Source organism: Terrapene carolina, unplaced genomic scaffold (genome assembly GCF_002925995.2).
Source record: "Terrapene carolina triunguis isolate 2854851 unplaced genomic scaffold, T_m_triunguis-2.0 Scaffold85, whole genome shotgun sequence".
NCBI classification, from domain to species: domain Eukaryota; kingdom Metazoa; phylum Chordata; order Testudines; family Emydidae; genus Terrapene; species Terrapene triunguis.
Window position 1 is genome coordinate 55,124,115 of NW_020664436.1, and position 21,212 is coordinate 55,145,326.

At 38.4% G+C, this 21,212-nt stretch overlaps 1 protein-coding gene across 1 annotated transcript in view; it reads right to left on the reverse strand.

Moving 5' to 3' along the window:
• LAMA2 (laminin subunit alpha 2) overlaps window positions 1-21,212 on the reverse strand; it is a 337,406-nt gene that overhangs the window by 12,630 nt on the left and 303,564 nt on the right. The window contains exons 55-61 of the mRNA XM_029911052.1: window positions 19,432-19,552; window positions 16,324-16,500; window positions 14,117-14,265; window positions 10,452-10,628; window positions 9,584-9,809; window positions 1,878-1,990; window positions 438-627 (exon numbers count right to left, since the gene is read on the reverse strand). Of these exons, the coding sequence (XP_029766912.1) occupies window positions 438-627; window positions 1,878-1,990; window positions 9,584-9,809; window positions 10,452-10,628; window positions 14,117-14,265; window positions 16,324-16,500; window positions 19,432-19,552 (1,153 nt within the window). The remainder of the gene's footprint in view (window positions 1-437; window positions 628-1,877; window positions 1,991-9,583; window positions 9,810-10,451; window positions 10,629-14,116; window positions 14,266-16,323; window positions 16,501-19,431; window positions 19,553-21,212) is intronic.

The window sequence follows — 21,212 nt, forward strand, 5'->3', positions numbered from 1 at the left end:
AAGTTCTTTGGTCTTTTAACTGTGCCACATTTCAGCCACAGTGATACCCCAAAAGACTGTTAGCTGTAATGATGTGTCTCATCGAGCGTGAAACCCTCCAAACAAGTCACCTGGGCCCCATTACTTAGATAACTTAGACAGTTGAGGAGAACATTATAATCTTCTCTGGGTTTCCCAGCTACATATACTGTATATTCTAAATGTGACCCAAAATATGTCTTTACCTAAGGGACAAATGTTCAAATATCAGCACCGAGCAGAATATGAACCTGTGTGAACATAGTTACAATTATGTGTGTGCATCTGAAAGCAAAAATTCTCCAAGCATAACTTAGGTGCCAGTATCTAAAAATTCAGGTCATGTAGATTTCAGGCAGATCTCCTGAACAAGTCAAGGATCTCTTTAGAACTTCTAAGCATCCCACTGCATTGTATACCTTGTGCCACTGGCCATCGTTGATTTTGTTTGGAATCATTGTGCTGGTGTTCCCACTTCCCAGGTCATAGCTGAAGTAAGGCAGTCCATTCTTTATCTGAACAGTGGCAAAATCGGCATGGTTGATCCGGGCCATATAAAAAAGCAAGCCAGATTCAGCCTCTGTTCGGACTTCAAATTCAATTGTGAGCCTGAAAAGCAAAAACAGAACCAAAGACAATGCTTTCTCAAAATCAAACAGAGGAAAAATTAATTCGCTCTCTCTCCCCCTCCTCCCTTACTTCCTTTTAGAAAAACGAATTGTTAAGAGGCCAGATACTAGTGCTTCTGTTTGTCCATCAAAACTTAAACATCATTCAGACCTGAGAGCTGCATTATACTTGTTAGACCAATACCTATTGTGGAGATGTATATTGTCTAATACAGCAACCCTGCTGATGACCCATGTAGGTGTCCAAGTGATGCTATATAATGGAGTTTTTGTCTTTTCACTTTTTTTTTTAAACCAAGAAATTACACACACAAACACTATGTTAAAATAACATTAAATTTACTAAGTCAAGCACTCAAAATTAGGAAATGTCAGAATTAAGGTTGCCTGTGCAATCAAAGGAAGGTGAACAAAATTCACTAGTTTCACTTGAAGCAATTATTGTCACACTCTTTCACTGCAAAAGTGAGCAATGAACCAGGTATTGTTCCACAATCTCTGGTCCAATAGCTAGAACCAGCCAGTGCGTAGCTATAACTTTCAGAAGGAGTCATTCTATTAATTCTTCTGTGTGGGTGTGTAGCTTGGCAGTGTTCCTGATGTGCAACAGGTAACCTCGCTGGCTGATTTTAATCATGAGACGAGAAGAGAAAAGAGAAAACGGGACCTGCTCATTACAAGAAAAAAATAATTTGGTTTGTGATTCAGTGAACTTCACTTTCTACCCCATGTGCAATTTATTAATTCTGTTGTATGAACTGGCTACACCGGTTCTTGGCAATTGATATAATTCAACTGCACTATGCTCTTGTTTGAACAAAACAAACAAATATAACATTACTCTTAATTGTGTTATTTATAGTCCAAGATATCAAACTTTGAAAAGGGCCACACCTGGCCTCTAAAACTGAGAACACTTTTGTGCACATAACCTTTTTTCACAGGCCAGTTTTGTATGTCCTGAACTTTGATTTTCTCTCCCTCCTCCCCTGCCCCCAAAATTCATTTGGGCATACTACTCAGGCAGACTAATCATTACCCATTTTTCATGCCTAAATGCTATTTGTGTGCACTAACCAGTGTTTTTATATGTACAAAACTGGGCCACGGAAAATTGCACTCAAGAATGTGCCTAAAGTTTTTGAGAATACAATCCAGAGTATTTTGCTTGTCAGCCATCCACATAAGACCTCACTTTTATTACTTCATCACAAAAATCAGATGTTGTACCTGTTCTTCACTTTGGTATCATCAAATGCAGCTGCAATATGGCTGTTCCTTGAAAGACCAAATTGTTTGCCGCCCTCCAAAATAGCTGGCTCTGTATCAGCAGCACAAGAGTCCTGCAAAATATAAATCATGCCACTGATGGGGCATATTAATTTATTATGTGCTTTACAGCAGTATAAAGCATACATCAGGAAATAAAAAACCTCTTCTATAGTCTCCTAGGGATGCTAGTAATATTGTCAAGAAGAACTTCTCATTCTGAACCTCATCTGTCCAAGAGTTAAAGTTCCTTCATTTACCCTGGAGCACTTTAGAATATGGTACCTATTACAGGAATTGGCTCTGCAACTTCCCATGTCTTTTGTCTCTGTACGTAAAATAAAGTTAGCAGGCAATATAATGAAGATTTATTTTAAAAGCAGAGTTCTTTTAGCCTTGTGTACTTTTTCGTCATCAGGGTACGTGCACCAGACCCTTAAATGATTTCTGTGCAGCTCAGTGCATCCTTAAATGTAGCTCACTGGCACTTATACTTTACGGTGCTGTCTTATAGAGCCTAAGCAGGACTGAAATCTTAAAGGGACACTATCAACTTAAAAAAATTAGATAGAAGTAGTTGCAGGTGCTACCCCTGCCACTGAGTCCCCATGCCAATTTTTTGTTTGTTTTACAATCAGGTTTCTTTCTCTGTCTTTCAAAATGTTTTCTCTCCCCCCCGTTGCTGTTTGAAAGACCCACACAGATACCAGGGAAACTGACTAGCTGATACAGAGGAGAAACAGGTACTATACACTTTGTGCTATCAAATGCACAAACATGACAAACCGAAGAAATAAAGAAAAATGTTGTTTTTACCAATGGTCTCTTTCAGTTACATTACTCGTACGTGTTACTTGTAACAACAGAAGGTAGAACATTTTCAGGCAGAAGTGTGCTTTTTTTTTTTTGACTGTGTCCCTTTGAATCTTGATCATATAGCCACAGTCTAGCATTATTCAATGAAAGGGCCACAAGAATTATTATCTTCCCCGATACTCCACTTTGGGGTATACTGTGAAGAAGTTTCTCAGAGGATCTAAGACACCACGATCTCAGGACAGTAATACCACAGGAAAAAACAGACTTTGGTAGCTCTATTTTTAAGCACTGTGTTTAACAGTCCTGGATTGGCCACAGCCTCAGTCTGAGCCCTGACTCAGCAGAGGCCCTCAAAGTACAATGTGCCGTGTTTTCTTGCCAAAGTGTTCTTTCTGTGAAGCATTTTCAAGATGTCATGCGTGATTCCTCAGGAAACAGGAACTTTCTATTGCAAAGAGGAAATTCCCCTCTTCAGTAATGTGATATTTTGTCTTTCACAAGTCACAAAGAAATCCTCACAACAGTTGAGAACTTTTTTAAAAACATTTTCCACAACTACTCTGTTCTGATTATGACAGTCGTCCATGTACAATGGAAGAGCATGCACTGTGACAAGTACACACCAATGTGCAATTCAAAGAAAAACGGGAGAAAGATGTTACTCAACAGCACAAAACAAAAGAGTGATGAATGTGTGACGATAGTCTTTCAGTGATTAACAAATGGATAAAGGTGATGTAGTTGCAGGATAATATTCCTATAACGCTGACTAATGTCCAAAGCTGTTTTAACAGTTACAATCTTAGCCTGATAGTTTAACAACTGGTAATGGTACTGTATATATAATATAGCCATCATTGGTTGTTTAAACTTGGAGATAAATTAAAGTCTGGAATTGGCAGATGGATGAAGAATGAAAAAAAAAAAATGGACCTAAAATGGACATTTCAATGGCACACTGGTGCATGTTACAATGTTACGGGGGCAAAGTCTGCCCTTGGTTGTCTATTTCTGGCCTCCAATGATTTCAGTTAGGGAAAAATTTGGTTCTGTCAGATGTCAAATATTACTAAACTGTCTCAGTTACTTGCTACTTTCAGTAAGCACTGATGCTGGGGCACAGCAGGAGGACTGGGAGGATAAGGAATTAATGGTAGGTGCCACAAATGTTGCTGGGGGGTTGGTAATAGGTTAACACACCGATTAATTTATTTTGTCATTATATTGGTCTTTTATTCATATATCCCTTAAAAACAAAGCTTAAAAATAGTCAACTGTATGGAGGTGGAAGTGTCAGTGAAAAAAAATTGTACAAGGGAACTGTTGTAGAAAATTCAGGCTTTATTCACAAGCCTGTCTCCACCCTCATTTCAACAAAGGTCGGCCTGACTTTATCTTTGACAGTCTGACTTTACCTCTTTCACAAGTGTCTGAGTTAAAAGCATGGATTATCAGCCCAACTTGGAGTTTCCTGGCTCTGTATTTTTGTATCATAATCTTAAGGTGTCCCACTTTTAAGCCCAACCAGTTAATAAACCCTAACATCACCTGGGAGCCTCAAAATGGAACTATTTTATTAATTACTTTAACTTCACTATTCTCTATATGATAGGAAACATCAGCAGAAACCATGTATATCATAGAAAACTGATAACCTTAGAGGAGCTGTCTGAGCAAATAGGAACTTCACTGTCCAACTATCTCACACATTCCTCTACAAATGATGCTGCATTAGCACTCGCAAGAAAAGTTGTTTATTAGCAAAGGAAGAAGGCAGCACCACAATTCACCCAATAATGTTAAATAAAACAACTGGGGACCATTTGGGAAAATGTTGGAAGATACCGTGATGACGTCAAAGTCAGCTGTAATGCTGGCGCTCTTCACTTCAGTGGCAAACAAGTCCTGAGAAGCAGTAAATAATATGAGGCAGAAGCAGCAGTTACCAAGGCATTGTTGTCAAGCACGACACATTTTAGCAATCCTAGCAGAAGAAAGCAGCAAACAGGCAACCACAGTATTTCTAAACTACCTGACTATCCTGTGTCCTGTCTTTTTTTTTTTTTTTTTAATACAACTACTTCATTCAGGGTTCAACTCACTGCTGTGGAGATGGAGAGCACATGAGTACTTAAGTCTTAAGAATAGGGTGGGATTTAAGTATAGCGCAGTCTTGTTTGGGCCCCCTGCATGTGGGTGAATTTTTGTGCTGAATGGATTTGCACATAAGATTCTTCCAGAATGGCTTTGAGGTAATACATGACCGAATCATGAATGACGTATCAGCTGTTTCAATATAAACCGTGGTTTTGCTCTTTGCTGCAGGTGCAAATACTAAGCAATAGAGTGAAATTTTTCAATGCAAATTTTTGGCAAAAAATACAGATTCAGCAACACAAACATTTGGCAGAGTCATGTAAATTTCAGCAAATTGTGTTAGCCCCCCCAAAAAACAAAAATTAAAAAAACCCAACACTTAAAAAAATTCTGAAAACAATTCAAATGCTTTATTTCAACATTTTGATTTTTTGATTCAAAATTACTTTTCATTTAGAAAATTTCTTTAGCTTTATCTAAATGATTTTAAATGTTCAAAATCAAAAAAACACAATGTTTTCTGTGCAACCTAAAATTATTTTTTGATTTGCTGAAAATTTTTAATAAATTTGTGTGTCAGCCCAAAATGATTTTTTCCACCAATTTTTCAGAATTGCCAGCAAACTGAAAAATCCATTATTTGCCCACCTCTACTGAGCAGGATTTAGGCAAAAAACCCAACAACAAAAACCCCTCATTTAAGGTGCTTTTGAATATGCAAAATTTGAAAACACTTATTTTTCAAAAGAGAAACTGCAAGGGTGTTGGTACATGTGAATTTTTCACACTTTTTTTTTTCAGATTGTCACCTGGGCAATATATGTGGATTACATGATTCACCATGGCTCCAAGTACCTCATGCGTGAAACCCATCTTTCTTAAACAACTAAATTAAATAATAACAATTATTGTAAATAACATTAAACATTTAACTAATATTAACTACTATTTATTCCTCTTAATTTGCCCTTGAAAAATGGCTAGTATAAATACACATGTACTCAGACAGTGGAAAGAGTCTCTCAGGTTTATAGACAGAAGACAGCCAAGCAACGGAAGCAAAATAAAGTAATAAAGAAAGAAACAAACCCTTCTCTCAAACAATATGTTTATGACAGCCTGACTTTCTCTCTTTCACAAGAGTGGGAGAATGGGAAAATGGATTATCATCTTTATCTTGGAGTTCCTTTGCTCTGTATATTTGTGTCATAGACTCAGTGTTTTTGAACTGTATAATTTTTTTTATTGAAAATGGAAACGTATCAGTTTCATCATGTTACAATTTCGCCATCTTGTGGGTAGTAGTCAAAAGTGTTGCTTTAGTTCCTACATAAACAGGCTTGGCAGAATTCAATTTTAATTTTTTTATAATTTCAATGGGTAATATGTTTATTTTAAGCATTTTTAAATTTGTAACAATTTACATTTTCACCATTGCTCAAATTATGGGTATGAAGCATTTTTTAAAAATTTTATTGATTTAAATTTTCACAATTGTGGAAAATTATAAGGGTGGTCAGACAACTCAGACAACACAGCTACAGAGTTGCAACAAACTTCTGAGTTTGTACCAAAACAAACTCAAGACAGTGGATTTTTTCACAATACTTTCCAATTTACTATTTCAAGCACCTGAACTATTTGGCTAGGAAATGCTGTGCCAACTTTTAATATTGCTATATTGGAGCAGGAAAAACTCTCTTGATCAGTTTAATCATCTGAGCTCCTTTACTGAGATACACATTTTAAAAATTCTTGCCAATAAGCACTGCCAGGAGTTTGAAGCCTGAGATTCTATTCCGCACTGATTAGGCCTCAACTGGAATATTGTGTCCAGTTCTGGGTGCCACATTTCAGGAAGGATGTGGACAAACTGGAGAAAGTACAGAGAAGAGCAACAAAAACGGTTAAAGGTCTAGAAAACATGACCGATGAGGGAAGATTGAAAAAAAACTGAGTTTGGTTAGTCTGGAGAAGAGAAGACTGTGAGGGGATAAGATAACAGTTTTCAAATACAGTAACTCCTCACTTTACGTTGTAGTTATGTTCCTGAAAAATGCAACTTTAAGTGAAACAATGTTAAACGAATCCAATTTTCCCATAACATTTAATGTAAATGCAGGGGGTTAGGTTCCAAGGAAATTTTTTTGGGCAGACAAAAGGCATTACATACTGTACAGTACTATACTGTACTGTGGTTAGGAGGTGCCCCTGGCTTACCCCACACAGGCACAGTCCTAGTCCTCTGCAGACAATGAGGCAGGCAAGGACACTAGGAAGCACCTTGCACAGCAGCAGCTTCCCCCCAGAAGAACAGGCGCTGACTTTGCTGGGGAATGCTCCAGGCCAGCCTCTTCCCGTCCCCGTTCCACTCCAGGCCCACCTCTTCCCACTCCCACTCCTCCCCAGAACACGCCATGTCCCCGCTCCTCCCCCTTCCCTCCCAGAGCTTCCCTGCCGCCAAACAGCTGTTTGACGGTGCTTAGGACTTTCTGGGGAAAAGGGGGAGGAGCAGAGATGTGGTGCTTCCCTGTTCCCTCCCTTCCTCCCTCCCAGAAAGTCCTAAGTGCACTGGGAGGGCGGGGGAGGAGACGGAGAAGAGGAACTTGTGCAATGCTCCCTTGTAAAGTCGCTGCTCTTCCACAGAATCCTACAAGCAGTGAACAGAGCAGGCAGCCAAACGACGTTATAATGGAGCATTGCACAACTTTAAACAAGCATGTTCCCTAATGGAGCAGCGACGTAACTTGGAAACAACGTTAAGTGAGGAGTTACTGTACATAAAAGGTTGTTACAAGGAGGAGTGAGAAAATTGTTCTTGCTAACCTCTGAGGATAGGACAAGAAGCAATGGGTTTAAATTGCAGCAAGGGAGGTTTAGGCTGGACATTAGGAAAAATTTCCTGTCAGGGTGCTTAAGAACTGGAATAAATTGCCTAGGGAGGTTGTGGATTCTCCATCATTGGAGATTTTTAAGAGAAGGTCAGACAAACACCTGTCAGGGATAGTCTAGATCAGGGGTCGGCAACCTTTCAAAGTGGTGTGCCGAGTCTTCATTTAGTCACTCTGATTTAAGGTTTCACGGGCCGATAATACATTTGAACGTTTTTAGAAGGTCTCTTTCTATAAGTCTATAATATAGAACTAAACTATTGTTGTATGTAAAGTAAAGAAGGTTTTTAAAATGTTTAAGAAGCTTCATTTAAAATTAAATTAAAATGCAGAGCCCCCCGGACCGGTGGCCAGGACCCGGGCAGCGTGAGTGACACTGAAAATCAGCTTGCATGCCGCCTTCAGCGCGCGTGCCATAGGTTGCCTACCCCTGGTCTAGATAATACTTAGTCCTGCCTTGAGTGCGGAGGACTGGATTAGATAGCTTCTTGTCCTTCCAGTCCTATGATTCTATGATTCAGCAGTCTTTTGGCTAAGGTTATAAAATTCCACAGGAATCATCATATCATATCAGACCCGTGGTCCACCTTGATCAGTATCCCATCACTGAGAGTGGCTGATACCAGAGGAAGGTGCAAGAAACACCATCATGAGATACATTTCCCATAGGGGAAGCTTCTTGCTAATCCCAATCAGTTAGTTGTTGTCTTATATCCTGAAGCATGAGGAATCCCACTCTTAACTCTCAACCTGTGGCTATTTAATTTCTTTAACATACTCTTGTGATGGAATTCAACAAAGATTTTTGACAATCAAAGTAAATTTGGTCAGTCAGTTTTCCTTTGTCCATTATTTTACTGATATGTTCCCAGAAGATATCAGAGAGGCATGAATTTCTGATGATGTTCAATCAGCTGTTTTATTAATCTTTCTCTCTGGCTAGTTTTTCAAGAGAGCTGAGTTTCTACTTAGGCACTTCAGTGAAGTGACCAGGTTTTCAAAAGCAGTCACCAACCAGCAGCTCCCTTTGTTTTAATTTAGTTTGAAAAATCTGGCCCTTATTTATAATTTCAACTAATTTACTGGAAGCCAAAGTATGATTCACTGGTCTGTAATTACCTGTCACACCTTTTAAAAAACATCTGTTACTCTCCAGTCTTCTGATATAGATGCTGATTTTAATGAAATCACCTTTTTATATTTTCATTAGGGTTAATACAGCACGTGAGCACAGTCCACATATATACAGAGCATACACACACAAGTATGTGACACATGTGTGCAAAGCATTACATCCTAATATGGCGATAGCAATGCATGCATTTTTATAAAAGAGCTTTTAATCATTCAGTCTGATCCCATCCTCGACCATGGGGCGGAAAAAAGCACATAAATGACACAAAAAAGGCCTATCCAACCTTGCAATTCTCTTTGGAGTTGAGAAAGAAGGAAAAGTCAACAAAAACAAAATCTGTGATTGCCATGGTGGCTTTCTGGAGTTTTTAGGAGATTAGAGAGGGGAGAGGTAGAGAAAGGGGATATGTAAAGGAATCATATCACCTCAGTGTGACTCAGGATGCTATGATCATCCTATTCTAAGCTTTTGCTGAGGAAAAAAATAATATGATTCAGGATTCAAGCTTGTCCTGAGCTTTAGTTGGATAATCTGCTTCATTTACATGCTGAATGAAACATCCAGAACTCTATAATAATGTAGATACCCCAACTACTCAATATCCTCTAGCCATCTACACACCCATCATCATAATTTTAAGACATCATTACTGATTCCTCTCCTCTTCCCATGTAAAAGAGACTTCTCTTCTAAAACTGTTCTTCATAGACGCAATATACACTTACATGTGTAGGAGGTGACGGTGATGGTGGTGGAGGAGGAGAGAAAGAAAACCTGGGGGTGGCAGTTGTGCTCTCTTTCTCCTCTTTACCATCAAGTTCAGGTTGGATCAAGACAGAAGCAGGGGTAGCTTCATCTTCTTCTTCAGGAAGTCTGGTCTCGGGTTCTAGAGTGTGACACTGGCCTATATCTGCATTTTTGAAGGACACAGGCTGAGCAAAGTCCATGGGGCTATGGAGATACAATGAAATCAATAGCTTTCATCAATTCCTCTGCCTCTCTCTGTCACTGAAGAAGCTATGGTACTGCTCTGAGTTCACACTTGACCAAGCACTGAGTCTGTTGCTTTAAAGTGTTATCAAAGTGATTTGTTTTGCAGAAGTTCCATTTCATTCACCATTCCCTTTTTTCTGTCCATCTGTTCCCTTCAGATCATTAACCTAGTGGAGCAGAACATTTCCTATGGTTAAAGCTCCATGCTAAGCATACTAATTCCCATAATCTGACAGCCCAGGATCTCACCCTTATTTAAAAACAATGGCACAGAGTTCCATAAGAATGGCCTATAACACCAAAGCATTACTAGGGTAAGCTGTTGTGGTCTGGAATGAGGCTGTAGAACAGTGTGGTATTTTTTGTGGGCAGGCACTAGTTCTTGCACCCAGAAGAAGACTGACCTCAATAAATCAGACCTATGTCCTGTCAAGTGCATACTGTATATTGATATATCAAAAAGAACAACGGCATATAAAGCAGTTTTTAGGTACCCTTTTGTGTAAGTTTAGCTTTTGACAGCAACTTTTCTCTTGGAAGCTGAGGTGCTTATCGCTTCAGTAACCAAAACATTTGTGAGCACTAGTAAGACCTACTTACATGGCATTGATTACAAGATTCCATATGCAACCCTCAAAAGGGGGTATGTTCCTGATAGGCGCAGCATGAAAGTGAGGCGGGGTCCCTCCCACAAAGAGCTTTTTAACAGTTATAGACTGATCAGTAGGTAGCCTCTGAGTCTGGCTTCTGTCTTCATCTACTTGAACAGTAAACATCCTGTAAAAAGATTAAAAGCAAATGAATAAAAAAGGATCTACCATGGCTATTGCTTGCATTAAAATCATCATTTTGCAGGCACCATTTACTGCTGCACCCGCTATAAAACTGGGTGAACCCAAATTGCATGATTAGCAACACCACATTAAGCAAATATTAGCTACTAACAGGTTCACAGCCACTACTATGCTTCCTTCATTAATTCTCCAGCAGGGCTTGGCAACACCAGACAGTGGAGCTGCAGTAATAGTAGCTTCTGGTTGAATTGAAAATAGTAGTCTGAAGCATGACAGCACTGACATGGTAAAAGTCAAGCCTGCTGTACGTGACATTATGTATAATCATATAGGGCTCAGTGGGATATAACAGCATGGGGTCACATTTTGTTGGCTTTTTATTTTCTGGTTTGTACTAGTTATTATTTTCTTGCTAGGGGACAAACAATGCTCTGGAGTGCTCTGATTGCAGGAATCAACAGTAGATACATACTGTACATTTTAAAAATATATGGTTAGTATGTTTTGTGGGAAGGGGGTAAGGGAGAAAGCTATGTAGATTGTTCACTGTAATTATGCAAACGTATGGTCCAAATATAAGAGAAGAGGTCACACAAAGACAATGCTACAGAGCAGTGAGATAGAGGCATACACCCATGTATGTCAGTGTAAAATTATTGAAAGATTTTTATCACGTTTATAACAAGGCTAGAGAAATCTAGCTTGTTAGGAACCTGTATGTTGAAAAGAAGGAAACAGGTACTAATACAGAGAATGTAGATGTAGAGAGACAATGAGTTATTTTGATGGGTAACAAACATAACATAATAAGGCATAACAATAACAGGGTCAGCAATCTATCTGTTGCTGTCTTTGGGACAATCTGAAGATGAGTGATGAAATGAGCAAAGGCTATAGCGATTTAGGAAGTCTAATTCAATGTGAACTCAGTGCCAAAAGGTGAATCAGAACTTCAGTATGTTTGAAGCTGCAAGTGGAACTCTATTTGAAATAATTTCTTTACATTGCTATACTGGATTTAATAGACATTAGCCATGAGAGAGTAAGGACAACAAAAATAGACAGAAATCTGGAAGACTCTGGTGCAGGTTATCAAGTGTGCTGTTACTTTAGAGATGCTGAGTCAATTCTCTATTTCAGGATCACAAGAAGTTAAATATTAGGGCCTAAATATGTATACATTGGTGCCTAGAGTTAGGCAACTAAATCCATGTTTAGGTGCCTAAATAATCAGTCTCATTTGTTCAGAAGAAGTGAGCACCCACAGCACACTCAAAGAGTCGGTTTCTGGCAAGTTACTTCATTTTCTCAACTATAGATTCATATAACAAAGAAAATTCAATCCTCCCTCCTCACTCTCCCCTCACCAAATAATACAAATCTTGTAAATTACAGAATATAAATGAATTAAAAAATCATTCCCTGGGGAAGGCCAATTTTCAAAGTTAAGACACCCAAGTACATGTTATTTGGATGCTCATATGAAGAAATAGGCACTCAAATGTATGCACACAAATTAAAAATTAGGCTTACTGTGTGCAAAACATCCAACCCCTTCACAGTTACAGGTAGCATCATTTTGATCAAAAGACATAAGTTGTACAGTATGTCTTTCTTAGATTCCATTCTATTGCAGGAATTGCTTATACTGTATATTGTTGCTTATTGACACCTTCAGCCAAGTACTTTATCTCATCTTCAGATTACCATAGAAAACATTTATATGTTTTGCAACAGAATACTACCATACAGTGCATTGGTCCTGAACACTATCCTATAATTATCCTGGAATGGAAAGCAATTAGTTTATAATTATATGGACAATTAGCTACTTGAAGAGTTTTCAAATGATGTTCCCCATATTTAAGCCTCAGCTGATGACAAGCAGATAAAGGGGTTAGGTTTAATAATTTATATCTTTTCATTTCCAATCCAGCCTGTGTTACATAAAGTGCACAGTCTTCATTTAATTTGTTTTGTGACAGAGCTACAGAGAAAATTTTGAAGGCTTGATTCTAATATGCATCTCTCATCACTGGATGGCGTTGTAGAGCAGTTATGTATTGATTTAACATAACAGATTATTACCTTTGTTATAAGCAGTTTTATTTGGTTATTCAAGTTACCTGTATGTTTAAAAATTTGTATTATCATCATCACATAACATTAGTCTGTCAAGAGAGCATGATGGTTTTTTTTTTTAATAGAAGAAAAAATCTCTGTCCCAAGGAATTGACCATCTAACAAAAAACAAATGATAGGAAATGCTGGGACTGGGGAACAAAATTGCAGTAGGGGATTATTTACAATAAACAGGTGAAAGAGGCAGTGAATTTCTCCTAAGCAGAGATTATAGTGAAAGAAGGCAAAGCCAAGAGAAGTGAGTTTTAAGGTAGAGGAGAGGGAAAGCACCTGGTGACTAGATGGAAGAGGAGGTTCTTCTAGGCAGTTGGGAAAAAAGACACAAAGACATAAATGGAGTTTAGACTAGATGACCATAATAGTCTTAACTGTAGTTTTCACACATTAGCTAGTCTAGGTGAATCATAGTGAGGTGCCTACGGTTCACCTAGATCAGTTAACATGTTCAATTACAACCTGCCCTGGATACACTGAAGTTTATAACATGCTAGCTATCACATGTTACTTACAACGTTTTATAAAAACATCTTTTCTCCTAGATTGCACAAGTCCACTGAATATTTGTACAGTACATTCCACAATTGGGCCTAGATCCTGACTGAAGACTTTGGGCAGTAACAGAATATAAATAATAGTAACTGCATAAATCCCTACACATCAAGATGACAATATGTTTATTGTCTCTAATGCGGGCATCCTTAATAAATGGTAATGTGCATCTCCTTAATAGCCTTTTGGGTGCATGTGTCTGAAAAAGTGGTAAGGGACGCTGAGCTAGTGAAGGGGTGAATAGAGTTGAAATATCTGCAATGGCTTAATTGTGATAAAGAAACATTAGTGTTAATCCACTACTATGTATCTTCATTTTCTTAACTCACTCAATTGGACACCACTGTAACCATATATATAAAAATTAGCATGTGGTATTTGGGAAAGGTTATCTGCCGCTGTTGCTGTTTTGAAAGCTGTCTTTCTCCGCAACTCTTGCAAAGATGACTTACTGTTCTGAAGCTCTATTCCTCATTCACATAAATTAGATTAATAAAATACATTTGCCAAGTACCAAAAGGTTAAATACAGCAATTTTGATTAATGAAAATCTTAAGAAGAGCTGCCTGATAACCTCACTAAAGCATTTAACCTTAGCCTATACAGTAATAAAATTAGCAGTCAGAAACTGCCTTATTTTTTCTGGTAAGGAAACCAGTGCACATATTATACTCTTCTCCTTTCATAAAAAGGGATACTGATTTTAGTCATATGTTTATTATGGTGATTGAATTAACTATATTATGAGTTGTGTAGCACCCTAGAGTCCTTGTTTGTTACCCTTTGATTCTTTCTATCCGGATGGAGTGTGCTCTACCGTCATGAAAATCGCCAGATTCAGGCTTGATGGTGATCCTGCGTGGATCTCGTATTCCAGTGGAGATATGCACTTCTAATCGACCTTTATTCAGGAACACTGCATAATAGGCCTGTAATGTGGAACAGTTATTAAAAGCTAAGCCATGTTCAGAAGGGAACTGCTTCTCTTACTTTTGCATTTGCCCAAGCTCTCCCACAGTAAAGCATATCCCTTCTCCTTTGCTCCACCTATTGTTGCTGCTGGTAGGAAATAACCTCATTACAGGCACCTCAAGAACTGTGCCACTATCCTACTTTAAGGCATAAAGACATAGTAACCAGCTGAAGCTGCACTTAGAATTCCAGCCATCGAGGACAGTGGATCAAATTCTGCCATCGTACACTAGTATGAATCAGGAGTAACTTTTTTGAAGCCAAAGGTGTTACTTTACATTTACAGTGGTATAAAAGAGAGCCTAATTTAATCAGGAATATACTCAAACCCTGGCATCTGATGTTGATAGCTAGAATGGTTGTTACACTCCTGGAGGGAGTTAAGATATAGTCATTTCAGCTTCGCTGTTACATTCAGATGGACTAAGATACATAAGCAACATCTTTCATGACATTTCGCAACAAGGAATGTATAAAGTGCCATTAAAAATATTTTACCCTTTTTATACCTATCTCATAGAACTGGAAGGGACCCTGAAAGGTCATCAAGTCCAGCCCCCTGCCTTCACTAGCAGGACCAAGTACTGATTTTGCCCCAGATCCCTAAGTGGTCCCCTCAAGGATTGAACTCACAATACTGGGTTTAGCAGGCCAATGCTCAAACCACTGAGCTATCCCTCCCCTTCCATACATAGGGAGAAGAAAAGAGAATCTCAGCTCCAAAGCATCCCTGTTTTTTGTTATTACAAAGCCTGATCTTAAACCTTCCATGCACAGAATTACCATGGATCTCAATAGGAGTTCTGTGTATGGAGGGCTTGCAGGATGATGGCCATAGTTACTCCAGTGACCAGTATCACATTGTGGCAGATTTCCAGGATCCGTCCCACAGTCACTCGAGCAACCAATGTCATGTTCATGTCTGTGTCCTGAAGAGCTTGGAAGTTGTGGAAGTAGCTCCCACCCTACAATTAATATAATGTATGTTTCTTTATGGATCAGCCATTTAAATGTGTTGACTCTGGAGTATGTTCTTTCAAGCCACCAAGTGTTCTGTTCCAATACATCCTTGTAGGTATGGGGGAGAGCAGTGGAAAATCAATTACCAAATGTACTGTGCAAGGAAAATAGCAAAGCATTTTGTTTCACTATTTCAATAATCTCAAACAACTTCTGTAGTTTTGCTAATTAGTCACTAGGGTAATGTAGAAACTGTGCTTTCTTGGTGTTAATCCAAGGTCGCCAAGGTTTTTAAACTAGCCTGTATTTTGGGGAGGAAGGGGAAATTGGGGTGTCATTTAAGCTGCACCTTGTTTTAAAAACAAACAAACCCCAGTATTCTACAATAACAGCCCCAAACACTAGTAACATTCAAGAGGCATTTAAGTCAATGGGAGGTGTGGATTCACAAGGAAAGTAGAATAGGACCCACAGGAAGCTGGGGTTTTGGAAAATTACTGTAGAAACTGCAGTAATTATTTAATTAAATCCAGCATGTAAGCATTGTCTGAGTAGTCCTGATGAGAACCAAAGAACAATATTCTCTGTCACTCAGGTCTGATAAAAAAATGAAAGCAAATATAGGACACAAAAATAAATCTGGTTTTAGGCTAAAAAGTGGGTTCTATTGTAGCAGTCACTTAGAGAAATCCAGAACTGATCTGAAAATACTGTCAAATCATTATACCAAAGAAAAACAACTCTGTGCAATATTAGTGCTTTGTGTTACCCAACCCAAAAAATGAAAACACGAATTGACAGAATTCTGAGAACTTAAAACCCCTCAAATCCTCAATAAAGCCAATGTTCAATACAAAAGTAAATTGTGAACCCCCGTTTTATTTCTCCTTCAAACAAACAAAAGCTTTGGAAAGAAAACCTTATTCAGCAGCACTGGACTTCTACTTCATCATAAATATATCATGGCAATGCAGTGGTTAGGTACAACAAGCTGTGTGAAAACAGCTCAGCAGAAGTTATGAGTTTTCCATATCTTCTACTGTATTGTTCTTTACCTGCCCAGTCTGTCTGCGTTTTCTCCTCGGGGGTATAGGTGTCCCCGCTGTGCCAAATAAGATGACCCCAGACTCATTCTTGGTGCTAAAGGACAGGTTGATTTCTGTACCCATGTCAAATGAGACTGGCTGCAGTTCCATAAAACCTGGTTTGGGGAAGCTAACTGTGTAAAGGTTCTGTGGAAAGAGAGAGAGAAGGTGAATTGGTATGACACAAAACAAAGTACGAACCCCCCCATAAAGTTATGTTTACTAACGCATAGTATTGAGATAGACTATAATATTTGGCAATTTACATTTTCCAAGTGTTGCACAAGCATTAATCAATCTGTACCATCAATCATTATTAGAACATTTCTGGAATACTAAATTTCAGAGGGAATGAATGGTTTACGTAATTGCAGCCTTATTTCAGAATATCCAGTTGATTTAAAAGTAACCACTTACTGTTATTTTATCTGACTGTTTTTCCTTTTCCTGTTTTTCTTTCACTTTTAAATCGATCCAGTAAAGAACAATAACCAATATGAACATGCATTGGATTCTATTATTTGTAAAATTTGACCAGAATATACTTTCAATTAATTATTCATCATCGCTTCATCATCTGCTAAGCACTATTGCTTCACTGATGAGACAAACTCATAAATGAAGCACGTATTGCCCATGGCCCAACTGCTTTGCATGCTGTCAGATAGTAGCACAATTTAAAGACATGCAATATGTCATCAAATAATAAATCAATGCATTTTATATTAGGTTTTCTGTAACTGCTGCCAATTTGTGCGTCATTCCAACTGAGGAGGAGAGAATATTTCTTAGAAACACTGACTTTCTAAAATAACTTACCATTTTGTCAGTAGAGTGGAGTTGCTCTCAGACAGAGACGTAGTAGATTGTGCCAGATGAGAGAGGCAGACAGACATCTGCAATATTTTTCTTTGAAATTCCAGGGCATTTAACTAGCTGAGTGTTATTTCAAGCCTCATATTTTCCTTTCATTTATTATCCTATCCCATTCCTTTATTTAGTATCGTCCTTTTATTGTAAAATTTACAATAAAACCCCAAATTTGTGAGATTCAAAAGAGTTTGTGTAATTCTGTTTGATTTTATTTTAACTTTGTCACACACCTCTGCTCTTTCTAGATCTGGCTTGGAGCAGAATTGGAAGCAACAAAATACCAGAAGGCTGATTTTGTGGTATTTCTGGCCTGGTCAAAACTAGAATTACTGTTCTAGGGAGATTTCTAACTTGAGTTGGAGACCCAAGAGGTTTGGATGAAGTCGGACAAACTCTAAATTATTCAGAGTTATTGGATTCTTATCTGAACTGAATGTTCAGTACATCCATCAAGTAACAAAATTATCCTTAGCTATAGAAGAAGTGCAAGCTATTCATTAGGAGAAAAGAAATTTCTCTAAATATTGGATAAATTCTGTGTCATTCCTTCAAATCAGAAGGCTCTTCCTGTGTCTGGAGAATGAAGATATTATCCTACTCCCAATTCTGGGATCTGATTCTTTTTCTGCTTCATATAGATTAAAAGCCTTTTCATTTAATTAGAAGCAACAACAATTAAAAATAAATATCTATATTTAACGTGCTATTTCAAGTTAAAACAAATTACAAATTACATTATTAGAGAATTACACATAATATGCGTAATAGTTCAGTGGATGGCTATTAAAAATAAATGACTTTTTATGTAGCACTGACTGGTGTTTGCCTGCATGTCTGTCACATGTAATAATTAGAATATATTTGTATTCACATTTGAAATCTTGATGACTTTGTGGTCTATGTCTCAGTGGGAATAACCCTGCAAGACAAATTCTCCTCCAAACCTGAACCAACCTGAAACCATTGTGGTGGGTTCGTGTTTTAATGGAATCAGTGAACCTGAGACCTGGTCCACAAAAGCTGAACATCCTAAGGGGGTTCTATGGCCTTGTGAGGTTTCTATGATATTCAGTTTCCACAGAAACTGCCCCCACAAGTGAACCTAGCGGAGGGTGGGGAGGCATAGTAAGCTGGGTTTGTGGCCAGTCCCTGCAAACAGACTCTGCAAGGTTTGGTTCATGAGGCCCTCATCAGCTGACTTCTATAGGGTCCATTCATTCCTAGTTTCAAACCCCGGTACCACACAAGAGCAGGAGTGGGATTCAAGATATCTGAGTTTTATTCCTAGTTCTGCCACAGTCTTTTGAGTGACTGTGAGTAAGGGTATGTCTATGTGGCTATTAAAAACCGGCAGCTGGCTCATGTCAGCTGACTGGGTTTGCTGAGATGGGGCTAATGTGGGCTGTTGAACTGAGGTGTAGACATTTAGGCTCAGGCTGGGGTCTGGGACCCCATGAGGGGGACAGTCCCAGTGCTAGGGCTCCAGCTCGAGTCCAAAAGTCTATACCGCAATTAAACCGCCCCTCAGTCTGAGCCTGAGTCAACTGACACAGGCCAGCCACAGGGTTTTGAATTGCAGTGTAGACATACTCATAGTCTTTATAACCCTTCAATACCTCAGTCTCCTCATCTACAGTAAGGGGATAACAATACTTATCTTACAGTACTGTTACAATTCTAAATTAATGAATGCTTGTGAAGGACTTTGAGACACTCAAATAGAAAGTGCTTCAGAAGTGCTATGTAGTACTGGTATATTATTAAATCCTGGTAGGGTTACTCAACCCTTCTTTTTTCTGAAACAGAAACAATTATTTTTACGCAGCTTACTGTGTGAGAGTCCTTTGTGTGGGACTGTGCATTAATGGGTTGTCACCCAGAGGTAGCTGCATTTCAATTATCCTCAATCTATGGTACGTACTGTATATTGTAAAGTGCTTTAGGATCCTTTATAATGAAAGATGCTATAAACAGTAACTAATACCTAGTTGGCCTAACTCTATTCAATTCAATATTCTGTTAAATTCAATAGTAAAGCTCCCATTGTCTTCAGTAGGTTGGAGCAAAGGTAGGCCAACGCTGACTGGTTTTGAAAATCCCATCCTATGCATGCAGTATGCAATTGATATCTTGTGTTGTTTGCAAAAACAGAAAATATTTTCTTCATCCTTTTATCCAAAGTAAAAACGTGACAGACTAACCAACCTCCAGTGTGCATCCTTTGGTTATGCCAACAAAATCAGGGCTGCTCAGTATATTATATGGCGTTCGTGAAATTTCAATATCTTTGAGGCAGCCTGCATATTTCTTTAAGTTCACTTCAGGCCTGTAAAAAAATAAAATTAAAAACATAGCGCTCGTCACATGAGTTAACCTGCAACATGTTTTCTATGCCCACAACAGAGACTTTATCAATCAGACCCACACACTCATGCATTCATATGCACAAAGATACTTTACTGAATTCTTTTTTAAGCCCAGGCACACGTCTGAATGGGTGAGCATTGTGTGCGCACACACAAAGTACATCCTGCTTTCCATCGCCCATCAGCACACAGTACAGTCTGGCTACCATCATCCATCAGAGGTGTAAAAGGATGTTTTTCTCTTCCCCCAACAAGAACAGTCTTTGGCTTTACTCCTTTTTTTTTTTAAAGGAGTGCTGTCACTTTAAATGCAGTAAACTATGAAATAAGTAGGTAGCTGTCCTCCAGGCAAAGCCGAAAGATGCAGGCTGGAAATCATAACAGGGAAAGACCTTGACTGGAAGACAAATGTTTCTTTCATATATACACTAGATCTTGATGGAAGAGGGACTTTTGTAACTTGAAGAAGTTTAGGATGAAACATTTGCTAAAAACTGCAAGAATATTTCATTCTGAGTCTTGGATTTTTCTGACTAAAATAGCTTTCTTGTTTTGGGAAGCCATTATGCTCTCATGGGCTGATATTCTTTACTTACGTGTCCCTCATTTTTTCCAAATACCATTCTATAAAAGCCATAGTATTATTTCAGCCTTTCCCAGCCAGTTAACTCTCTCTTCCCCACAAAACACTTGGGTTTTGATCTGGATCCTCACTATACAGCCAAGTCATGAAAGGTATCCTAATGTAATTGAAAAACTCCTGTACTATGGTTTGCATAGTCTTTCAATGCCAGGAGAAATGACAAAAACGCTGAGCATTCCACCATAACTACCATGCTAGCATGGAAGTAATTCAGAGACCACAGTTCTAAGGGCACTAAATCAAGCCCCAGGACTCGTGGCCAAGTCTGTCCTTTATTATAGTCATTAGCCACCAATCTAGCAAGAATGAACTGCTCCATAATCCCCAGTTTGGCTGAAACTGCTCCCCAGCTATTCAAGCCATGGAGACTAAATCCAAAAGGAGCAGCAGTACCAGTAGCTAATTCACTAATACTGTAGTTAATTCACCTGGAGTGAAGAATTCACTAATAATTCATGTTATTATAGTCTTTGGAGATGACAACAAACATCTACTGGGACATGGGGACAACCTGACCAACCAAACAAAAGAAAAAATGTTTTTAGAAAATAAGGAACTAAAATGGGGGAATTAAAACTGAAAACCAGGGCATTAAATTCAGGGCATAAAAAACTATTTAGTATGATTTTCAAGGCCATTAATTACAAAATAACTTGATAAAAACAGATAATTTCAAATACATATTTTGGAATTGAAAGCCATTCTTTGCGTTATAGCCATCTCAGAAAGCACAGCACAGATTCTGACAATTTTGCATCCTTTATGTAAATTAGACTAACCCTCTGGTTTACTAAAATAATCCAAACTCTGCTTTATTCAGTTATAGTCAGTGCCTCTTTAGAAATTTAACTTTCCAGCAGCAGAACTGTTTTGCAATCTCATTGCCAGCAATTATTTGCAGTTGCCCAAACACCACCAGATTATACAAATACCCACATGCATGTCTCTGCCATCCAAACAGCAATTCCACATTCCCA